Source organism: Macrosteles quadrilineatus, unplaced genomic scaffold, assembly GCF_028750875.1.
Source record: "Macrosteles quadrilineatus isolate MER2022 unplaced genomic scaffold, UCM_ALF_1.0 Scaffold_615__1_contigs__length_43230, whole genome shotgun sequence".
In the NCBI taxonomy this organism is placed as follows: domain Eukaryota; kingdom Metazoa; phylum Arthropoda; class Insecta; order Hemiptera; family Cicadellidae; genus Macrosteles; species Macrosteles quadrilineatus.
Genome location: NW_026543208.1, coordinates 288 through 12,366, shown reverse-complemented (window position 1 = coordinate 12,366; position 12,079 = coordinate 288). Strand labels below are relative to the sequence as shown.

General features: G+C 39.7%; 1 protein-coding gene across 1 annotated transcript; it reads left to right on the top strand.

Annotated features, from left to right (window-relative positions):
- Positions 1-8,879: 8,879 nt before the first annotated feature.
- LOC128982573 (uncharacterized) lies at positions 8,880-10,045 on the top strand (the record flags this gene model as incomplete). Its single annotated transcript, XM_054401529.1, has 1 exon — positions 8,880-10,045. A coding segment is annotated over exon 1 (1,166 nt), but the record flags the coding sequence as incomplete, so codon positions are not given.
- Positions 10,046-12,079: the final 2,034 nt, after the last annotated feature.

Here is a 12,079-nt window from a genome sequence, read left to right as displayed (position 1 = left end):
ACTAAATTTATAAAATATAGGGATTTTAAGAATATGAATGAAGTTGAGTTCATGACAGATATCCAGAACACACCATGGCATCTAATTGAAAATTTACCATGTCTTGATGAAATGGTAAATGAACTGAACAATACAATTTTACATTTATTTGATAAACATGCTCCAATTGTTTCAAAACGTTTGACTAAAAAACGACCAGTGCCATGGATAACCCCTGAAATACGTAGCTTGATGGCAAGACGTGACTGTCTTTTTAGGAGAGCAAGGCGTTCCCAGAATCAAGTAGAAATGGAAGAGTACCGGTATTTACGAAATAGAGTCAAACAACTTTTGCGAAATTCAAAATTAAGACACATTCATATGCTTTTTGAAAATAAGAACCAACCATCTAGAGTTTTATGGCGTAACGTAAAAAGTCTTGGGCTTGGGAAACAACCTGATGCACAAAGAGTCAACATTCCTCTCAATGAATTAAATGCATTCTTCTCTTCCTTTGGCCAAAGCATCAATCAACAACAAGTTGAAAGTCACGTAACTGAGTTAAGAAACTCTCCTGCTCAAGAATTGGGATATCCTAAGTTCACTTTCAGACCTGTACTGCAGTCTGATGTTCTGAAATCTATTCGACGTATTCGGAGTAATGCTGTCGGATCGGACGGCATTCCAATTCGCTTTATTAAAGACATTCTCTTTGCTATTCTCCCAACTATCACATATATTTTCAACACATCCTTAAGGCAAAGCACATTCCCTATTTCTTGGAAGTCTGCCCTAATTCGACCCTTGAATAAGATCCCAGCCCCGGCTTCTTGCCAGGACTTCAGGCCGATCAGTATATTGCCCGCATTATCTAAAGGCCTTGAAAGAATCGTTCACTGCCAAATAACTGATTTTTTGACTGAAAACAATATCTTATGCAACTCACAGTCTGGCTTTCGAGCAGCTCATAGTACAGAAACAGCACTTTTACGTGTGACGGACGACATTAGACTAGCAATGGAACATCGGCAGGGAACGATTCTTACCTTATTTGATTTCTCTAAAGCCTTTGACTGTGTAAATCACAAGCTCCTCTTAGAAAAGCTAAGGGCCATAGGGTTTTCAAATGGTGTATTGGACTAGCTGGGATCCTATCTGTCAGACAGGCGGCAATGTGTTGAGGTCGATGACTTACGATCTGACTGGGAGACAGTTACTAGTGGTGTACCTCAGGGGTCCATCCTTGGTCCTCTGTTGTTCGTACTATACATAAACGACTTGAACTCAGTCCTCACAAACTGTAAATACCACATGTATGCTGATGACTTACAGATTTATACACATTTTTCACCCAAACAGATCAACGAAAGTGTTCAGAGAGTGAATGAAGATATTGAGAAAATCATTACTTGGACTAATAAACACGGACTCAGACTCAATCACGAAAAAACTAAACCTATCATAATTTGTCATCCACGGTTACGGAACTCAATTGACTTTCTCACGACAAATCCAATAAATATAAATGGAACAGCTTTGCTTTACTGTGACAAGGTCAAAAACCTAGGACTTACTATGAACTCGACACTTACTTGGGGCGATGCAGTCTTAGACATCCGTAAAAAGGTGTTTGCATCAATCCACACACTTAAAAAATTACAAAACTTTTTGCCAATGCACATAAAAATACATCTCGTCAAATCACTTGTCTTCCCCCACTTCACTTACTGCAACTCTGTGATCAATGACATGACTGTAAACCTCGCCGATGCTCTCCAACGCGCTCAGAATTACTGCTTGAGATTCATTTATGATCTGAGACGCAGTGAGCGTATCACGCCTTACTACATTAATTCTAAACTATTAAAGCTATGTGACCTTAGATCAATTAAAATCCTTTTGCTAACCTATTCAATAATAAAATCAAATTTTCCAAAATATTTTGTAGATGATTTTAGGTTTGTAGCTGAAGAAAGTGTTAGATTTTCACGCTATGCTTCATTGACTTTGCGTATGCCTCATCATAGGACTGCAGTTTACGACGGGGCGTTTGTTGTGACCGCTTGCCGACTTTGGAATGACCTCCCCTTAGCCATCAAATCCCTTGATAACCGTTCCCGGTTTGTGGCAGCGCTAAAAAATATGTATTTTGAACGTATGGCCATGGTTGGTTTGTCCTAGGGGCTTGTACGCGTGGTTGGTCACTGACAGATGTGCTTGGTGTGTGTGTGTGTGTGTGTGTGTGTGTGTGTGTGTGTGTGTGTGTGAGAGAGAGAGAGAGAGAGAGAGGAAAAGAGGAAGATTATTTTTGTACAGTTTAAAATGTAAGTTATTTTCTTTTGTTTAAGTTTCTGTATCCTTGATTTAGATTTTGTTTTTGTTGTATATTAATGTAATTGGTAAAATATGTGTGTTATATTTATGACAGGTTAAGTGTAAGAAAGGGCCATGTGGCCCTAACTTTTGCCTGGATAAATAAATAATATTTCATTTCATTTCATTTCATTTCACATGTTTTGTTTTTTAAATTTTAATTGTTGGACATCTAGTAATCAGTGTTGCCAATTTTAATAATGAAATATAATTTTTAGATACAATGTGAATATAATTTGATGACATATGATAATTAGTAAATATTGAAATGAATCGTAATTTAAACTAATAATAATAAATTGTAAACCTAAACATGGGTAATGAATTTTGATTGAGTTAATAATTTAAATATGAATGAAATAAAGAAAGCTGATAAATACTTAACATTTTATTTTTATTCATTATTTTATTAGGTTTTATGATCAACCTGAATTATAACTTTTAAACTCAATAAAAGAAGCTAAGCTTGAACAGGTAACGCTGCAAAACTTAGATGCATGAATATAATTTTATTCAATATTCAAATTTACAAACTATAAGCCATTTAAAATATTTGACAGGAGATTTCAAAAAAGGATTTTATATTTTATATAAAATTAAATTTGAAAATTATTTACATTTTCAAATTTTTGGTAATAACTTTTACTTGTGAGCAACAAGTTTAATATTGTAGAACTTAATAATAGGATGAATTAAATATGAAGTAAGACGCATACTACGTATCACCGATACCGTTAGCAAACCACTTAACACATTAGTTAACTGTGTTCTAATGGGCCATTCAAAGTTATAGAAATTACATTAGTGGTTAGGCAACGATCTCCTAGCTTCATACTGAATAGCGTGTAACTTCAGGTGATCTAAATAGTTTCAGTTGTGTATACGACAAAGTGCTCACACCCAATGGTAAGTTTGCTTCGCTAGATGAGACCTTTTGTGATCGGCAAAATACACTAAGAAGTTAACAGAGGACGATACCCGTGTTTCTAAACATACTGCAGTACCAGGCGATCAACATGAGCTGGCCTAGGACAAACTCACTCTCAGACTGCTAATGAGGGCCTCTACTACCGTACTCTGGATTGGTGCTGTTCTTAGGTAGGTCATAGTATGAACCGTACAGCTATACATCAGACAACAGTACTGCTGTGTGTATTCATACAACTACTGAGCATCCAGTGTGAGCTAGCCTAAGACAGAAACAGTCTAAGACTGGGAATGGGGGACTTCGCTACCGTACTAATTTATATACTGGTGGAGCTGCTAGGTAGGTCAAACCAGGTAATTTGTAGAACAAAAGACAGTAATACCTGGTGTTTTCCCAGAATCTTTGAAGTCGGCATATGTTGTTCCCCTCCACAAAAAAGGGTCCGTTGAAGATGTTGCTAATTATAGACCGATCTCGATTCTACCTGCAATTGCCAAGGTTTTTGAGGACCTCTTCCTTGACCGTTTGAAGCTTAAACTGGCTGGCTTAATTTGCTCACATCAGCACGGTTTCACAAGCGGGAGGTCTACTGTGTCGAACTTAACGTTATTTCATTCCAAAGTACAGGAAGCCTTCACTGTCAATAATCAGCTAGATGCCATATATCTGGACTTCTCCAAGGCTTTCGACACGGTAGACCACACACTACTTTTGAGAAAACTGCTTGATCAAGGATTTGGAAGCACGGAAATTAAGTGGCTGACAAGCTACCTCTCAAACCGGCGGTCATTTATCAAGTTTGCTTCGGCAACTTCATCAGAATTTATTGCATACTCTGGAGTTCCCCAAGGATCGCTGCTGGGACCCTATCTCTTTTCACTCTTCATAAATGACCTACCCGAAGCTCTCCAATGCGATTCACTTCTGTTCGCTGATGATGTGAAACTGTTTTCCATCATATCCACTGAAGAGGACTGCCTACGAATCCAGAAAGATCTGTGTGTGATTGACCGCTGGTGCGAAGATAACAAGATGAAACTCAACACGAAGAAATGTCAAGTGATGACCTTCCACCGGAATCTCTCCCCCATTGTCTACGACTACAACTTACGCAGTGAGCCCTTAACTCGTGTACTGCAGGTAAAGGATCTCGGTGTCACATTGTTACCTTCATTGAACCCTGAGTTGCATGTGCGAAACATTTGCAGCAGAGCAAACAAAATGCTCGGATTTGTCTTCCGCTTTTAAAAAGGCTTAAGCGACACGGCCTTAAAGACTTTGTACTGCACTTTGGTACGCCAAATCCTTGAATATGGCTCTCCAGTATGGAACCCCCACCAGAAGTTTCTCATAGAGGAACTAGAGTCTATCCAAAGAAGATTTCTCCGAATGGTGGGTGTCAGGAACGGTCTTCCCTATCGTCAGGTTCCCATCGAGGAAGTATCTCGTGATCTGGGACTCCAATCTCTTGCTGATCGCAGATTCACGGCTGACGTTGTACTGCTGTCAAAGATCCTTAACGGCATGATCGACTGTCCCGATATGCTGAGCCAGATCTTGTTCAGGACCCCTTCAGCCACTCGCTCCAGAGACCTGTTCGCTAGGCAGCAACATCGTACCAACTATGCAGCAAACGACACGATGTACCGACTTCAGAGATCTGGTAATAGCGTCGCCGACGTCGTTGACTTTTTCTCGGACAGTATACCAGTGCTCAAGAGGAGGATCGCCAGTCTGCATGAGTTGTCTGTCTAGGAGATGCTACAGCGGAGGGAAGACATCTCACTCTGCATAACTTCTTAACTGTAAAGTCAATTGTTAATATTACTATGTTATACATCTCTATGTCAATATCAATCAAACTGCATGTAACCCATAGGGACCATTGTAATCCCCTATCTGCCCTTCAATAAATATTGCTACATATATATATATATAAAAAAAAAAGGCAGAAGGCAGAAGGGGACCCTCACAATCACACATTGCTTACTTTATATTTAGCCATATTTAGGCATTTTTAGTTTGGTTAAACATTTATATGCATGTTCGTCAGTATCTTGAATTCTTTCTTTCTTATTGTTCAAATGTGAAAAAATGGAGTTTTCCGTTGAAATGTAAAATAAAATAAAATAAAATAAAATAAAAATAAAATACCGCTGCGTGTGTTGAGACAATGACTGGTACGACAGTAGTATGTGGGCGAAGATAGAACTTACATGGGCTCTTATGGGAGCTCCATATTTGGACATGGGATAAAAAGTACTTGGCGGCTCGGGGGATCGAACACGGTCTGACTGGATGAGAGGCGAGTACGCTATCCACTCGGCCACAACGGCAGTTAATAGGATAAGAGTGTAAGGTGGTATAATAGACTTGGAGGTGTGTGTGTATAGGATAAAAAGTGTTTGGGCGGGTTGAGGATTCGAACCCGGGGCGCCTGGGTGAGAGGCGAGTACGCTATCCACTCGGCTACAACGGTAGTTAATAAGACAAGAGTGTAAGGGTGTATATGGAGGCGATAGCAGCCGCGGTAGCCGCCGCCGCCGCCGCCGCCGCAGCTAATGTGTCTGGTTTTGATTTTGGCCACCAGAGGAGGGGTGATGGAGTTCTGATTTTGTCCGCTAGGTGTGCTTGGTTTTGATTTTGGCCACCAGAGGGGTGATTAAGTTGACTAGGCTTTACTGTGAATATGCGTGTCTCTGGGTTAGATATTATCGCGCGGCGACGTGCGACCTCGGACGTGCTTGATGTGATCGCGCGGCGACAGAGGCTATGGACGTGCTCGCGCGGCGGTGCGTAATTGGAATATATATGGTCGCATTGTTATGCGACCCTGTTATATTGTTGCAATAGGTTATATTGTTGGCACAATTTTGGCTAAAATGTTTGGCTAACAATGTCGAGGGCATAATAGCACAATCGTGACTAAAATGTTTTGGCTAATAATGTCGAGGACATGATATGCGTATTGTGTGTCACTTTGATGCTTGGCCATATTTGGTGTGAGGCCAAGGCCTACTTCCGCTTGTTGTCTTATAAAAGGATGGAAGTTTATTTTAAGAAATCAGTCTTGTTCAGTGTCTTTCCCTGACTTGAGGTGAGTTTAGCATTTAATTCACTGTTCTATTCTTTACGCTGTTATGCCGGTAGTAGTGTTTTATTAAAACTTGTGTTGTATTGTATTATTTTAACGTATCATACTATTCTGCCGCTGACCAGTACGTGTTTCTATACTTAACTAAATAAAGTTAATAAGGTGTTAAGTACACTATTATATTATACTGCTTTTTTCACTATGTGTTTTGATACTTAACTAAATGGAAGTTGTTAAGGTGTTAAGTACACAGGAGACATATGTTAAAAGATTCAGGTTGTATGGTATTAGGACTACATTTAAATTTAATAATCCGCCTAAAGATACAAATGAGCTTGAGTGGTTGAAGCATGGGTTTAATGAATTGGTTGATAAGGTTAAATCTGAAGCGTCTGATACTGATCAGCTCGGGTTTACACTGCAGAGTTTGAATCTAAAACAAAGTGAGCCCGGGTACGTAGCGTTTAGACCCGCTGATAAGGTTAATGGAGAGATCCTGTGGGAAATATTCGGGGGAATAATTCAAAGTAATACTGACATAATTAAATCTAGTGACACGTTTAAAATCACCTGTACCCGTGTTAATTTACCTGTAGGCAGTGGACGTAGACGACCAGGGTTTTTTAATAGTTTTGACGAGGAGTGTCGATCAAGAAAATCAATAGTGGTAATTAAAAATAAAGATAATCTGTGCCTTCCACGAGCTTTGGTAGTAGCAAAGGCTCACGCGAAAAAAGACCCTGAATGGACATTGATTAGGGCAAATAAGGGGCGGCGTCAGGACCTTAAAGCTAGAAAGTTGTTGGATAAAACACAAATAGATATTCCTACAGAAGGAGCGGGTGTGACAGAATTAGAAAAATTCCAATCTCATTTGAAAAAGTATCAAATAACCGTATACAATTATGACAGAAAGGGGCGTGAAGTGTATTACTCAGGTGATCCGGAGAATGCCAAGTATAAAATTAACCTTATGTTTCATGAGGGTCACTATAATGTGATTACTAATCTGACCGGTGCTTTTGCTTGTAATTACTATTGTGAAGGCTGTCACGTCCCGTATAACACAGCTGGTGATCATCATTGTGAAACTATTTGTTCAGCTTGTATGATAACATCTCCGCCATGCAAGATAGAATATAATGGTATACTTTGTCCGAAGTGTAATAGACACTTTAAAAATCAGCTCTGTTTTACAGCTCATCAGAACAGTATATGTAAATCAGTTTATAAATGTCAAGAGTGTACCAAACTGATTTGGTTGAGTAAGAGGAAAGCTCCTCATGTTTGTGGTGAGGTTTGGTGTCAAATATGTATGGACTTTAAAGAGGCGAACCACAAGTGTTATATGCAAGTAGATACTAGAAAACCAAAAACATCAGATTTTCTCTACATATTCTTTGATTTTGAGACAAGACAGGACGAATGCCTATCAGAGTTTGAGCGTGATAAAAAGGTTCATAGAGTCAACCTTTGTGTCTCTCAACGGTTCTGCCATAAATGTATTAATGAGCCGCCTTGTGAAGAATGTGAAGCTAGGACCCGCATATTTTTAGATGACCCTGTCCACGGCTTTATGGACTACGTATTGGCTCTAAGGAGACATTATAAAGATGTATGTGTGATTGCACACAATGGTCAGGGCTTTGATTTTCAATTCGTTCTTAAATATGTATTAGAAAATACAAAATTCACTCCTGAACTGATTATGCGCGGATCTAAGATTGTTCTAATGAAGTTTGATAATTTGCGCTTCATTGATTCCCTTAACTATTTTCCAATGCCTCTGTCAGCCCTTCCAAAAGCTTTTGATTTGCCACCTGAGAAGAAGAAAGGTTACTTTCCCCACCTCTTTAATAGCTTAGCAAACCAGAGCTACAAAGGACCAATGCCACCTCGAGAATATTTCTGCCCTGATACAATGTTTGAAAAGACGCATGAGGACTTTCAGAGATGGTATGATGAGCAGGTAAACAGTAATTATACATTTGATTTTCAAAAAGAACTGGTGGAATACTGTATTTCTGATGTTGACATTCTTGCACAGGCCTGCATTAAATTTAGGAACCTACTATTGACCGAGTGCAATGTAGACCCGTTTTTAGAAGCTGTGACAATAGCAAGTGCTTGTAATCTTGCGTTTAGGAGAAATTTTCTCAAACCAAATACAATAGGACTGATTCCTAAGCAAGGCTATAGGATGGGTGACACTCAATCATCTATAGCTCTCCAGTGGTTAGTCTACGAGGAGATGCAAAGAAATGTACGAATACAGCATGCTGGTAGGGAGAGAGAGACAGTTATAGATGGCTATAAAGTTGATGGGTTTGATGGAGAGCGTATTTATGAGTTTCACGGGTGCTACTTCCACGGCTGCAAAAAATGCTTTCCTTCAAACGTGACGAGCGCCTCCAGGATGACCCATCTGACACGCTTAACAATAGATACCAAAAGACAAAAGAGAAAATGGACAGATTAGCCAACACTTTATATGAAGTGATAGAGATGTGGGAGTGTGATTTTCTTGTGTTAAAGAAACAAGAGAATCTTAGTTATTTGGAGAACCACCCGGTTTTAAACAATGTACCGTTGATTCCAAGAGACGCGTTTTATGGTGGCCGTACAGGAAACACAAAAACCTATCATGAGTGTGAGTCTGGTGAGGAAATAAAATATGTAGATGTTTGTTCGCTGTACCCATATGTGTGTAAGTATGGAAAGTACCCTGTAGGCCATCCGACGGTATATGTTGGAGATGCAGAATGCCGGGGAAGAGGATTGTCTGTAGAGGGTTTGTTGAAATGTAAAATCCTTCCTCCAGTAGATCTATATCACCCGGTTCTTCCTTCAAGAATGCATGGGAAGCTTATGTTTGTACTTTGCAGAAAATGTGGTGAGGAGACAAACCAGGATAACTGTCATCACTCTGATGACGAAAGAGCCTTGGTAGGAACATGTGTAATGGATGAGATCCGCGTAGCAGTAGAGAACGGATATAATATTCTACAGTACTATGAACTCTGGGAATATGGTGTTGCAACTTTTGAAAAAGGAGGCTTATTTACAGAGTTTATTAATAAATTTCTGAAAATGAAACAAGAAGCATCAGGATATCCAGAATGGTGTCAAACTGACGAGGACAAAAATAGATATATAAGGCAGTACCTTGACCATGAAGGAATCAGTTTGGATCCTTTGAAAATTGAAAAGAACGGCGGTCTCCGATCACTAGCAAAATTAATGTTGAACAGCTTTTGGGGAAAATTTGGGGAGAGAGAAAATCAGACAAAGGCTACTATTGTGCGAGATCCTGAGACTCTGTTCAATATGTTAATTAACCCTGCTGTTCAGGTAAATACTATTCAGGAAATCAATCAAGATACATTGTTGGTAAATTGGCAAAATTTAGAGGAGGTGGGTGGTTCTTTGCGTAGGGTGAATGTGGCTATAGCGGCATACACGACAGCGCAAGCACGGTTGAAGCTGTACGAGCATCTTAAGGCCTTAGGAGCACAGGTAATCTACTACGACACAGACAGTGTTGTATATCTTTTAAGCGATAATCTACATAAAGTACCTACTGGTGACTATTTAGGTGAGATGACTGATGAGCTGACTGACTACGGACCAGGTTCATTTATTATTGCTTTTGTCTCTGGAGGTCCTAAGACGTATGCCTATGTTGTGTATACTAATAAAGGCGTTAGACCTAATCTTGTTTCTGTTTGTAAAATCAAAGGACTGACTCTGAACCTAAAAGCTAGCAAAAGTTTAAATTTTCAAAAACTCAAAGAAATGGTCTTGTCAGCAAGTGAAAATCCGATGCATGAGGTTACAGAGATGAGAATTAGGCGAACTAAATGTAAGGACGTGCTGACTGTTTGGGAAACGAAACGTTTTAAGATTACGGGGCCTAAGCGTAAACGAGATGGGGACTATGATACTTTACCGTACGGTTTTAAGAAACATCACTCACCAAATCAATCATCATCATCTTGCTAATAATCTCGCCATCCATTCCAGCCTCCTCCACCTTGTAATCTCCAAATAAATTCCTCTTCTGAAGAGTCTTCCCCCTCCTCTTCACTTGACCACTCAGCAGGTCCTCCAAAGTTCCATACAGTACTAGCACTACCAGAAGAGTTCGATCGTTCTCTTATGGTGGGATGAACAACACAAACACGTGGCCCGTAATATTTTTCACACTGATTATCTTTTCCAATTAAAGTCACAAGAGCAGATTTACAAACACTATGTATATATAATAGTAGAGCCAACATAATACTACACACTGTTCCCACGTTCACATATGGTGAGAAGCATCTCCTACTGAGATAGTAGTGGGGAGTCTAAATATAGATTCTGACGCGACAAGTGTAACTGAGGTTGTCACCTACTGAGACAACATAATAGTAAGTCTTTAATGAGGTGCTTGGTCACCACATGGTCACCGCGTATACAAAATATACCGCACGGAGGAGGCAACTATAATGATTGTGGAAGGCCTTCACGTGTCATAGCGGTGGAGGGGCTATGACATCCTTTTTAGAGAAAATAAACTCACCTATTGTCGCGGTAGTGGCGGTAGTGGCCGCTGTGCAGGCCCTACAACCTCGTAATGGTGTATTGTACTAGAGACCTCGTTGTCAGGTTTCGGTTTTCTGTACGATCGAGCGGCTCTAACTATAGGCGGTGACCGCGGCGGAAGAGATATAACAACACAACAGAACAAATTGAAGCCCATCTCGCAACTGCGACACAGATGCTCTCCCCTTTTTGTAGCGCTCTAAATAAAGTAGTCTGTAACGCGAAATTAAATGTCATTTCTAAATGGACATCAGGAGAGTAATAGCTCAAGAGCTGCACAAACCCGCTCGCCGAAATTATCCAAGACGTAGAGTGACTCTTAAAGGTATTAATGATCTCTATCAGGCGGATTTAGTTGAGATGCAACCGTATGCAAAATACAATAAAGGTTATCGTTATATACTAACTATGATTAATTGTTTCACTAAATTTGCTTTTGCGATCCCGCTTAAAGGCAAGACAGGTGTTGAAGTAGCTAAAGTGCTAGAGCCGATATTATTAAAACATAAAATGAAACATCTACAAACCGACGAGGGTAAAGAATGGTTCAACAAGGATGTTAAAGCGTTAGTCAGCAGGTTTAAAATTAATCATTATGCGACATTTTCATATCTCAAGGCCAGCATTGTTGAGAGGTTCAACAGGACAATAAAACAAAAAATGTGGACGTTATTTACAGCAAAGGGGAGCTATGAGTGGGTATCTATTCTGCAGAAGCTCGTTGATCAATATAACAATTCAAAACATAGAACTATAGGAATGAAACCCAAGGACGTGAGGCAAAAACATGTTAAAGCAATTTTATCGCGAATAAATAGTAGTCATAAAAGTGCCACGGCTGCTGCTGCTGCCAAACCAAAGTTTTCTGTCGGCGATTCTGTGAGAATTAGCAAATACAAGCGGGTATTCACTAAAGGATACATGCCTAACTGGACAAACGAAGTATTTAAAATATATGCAATAAAGCCAACCCACCCGGTTACTTATATCTTACAAGATTCTAAAGGGGAAATCCTTAAGGGCGGATTTTATGAGGCTGAGCTGAGTATATCTAAGACTGGGGATGTATATCTTGTGGAGAAAGTAATAAAACGTAAAGGGGATAAAGTGCTAGTTCG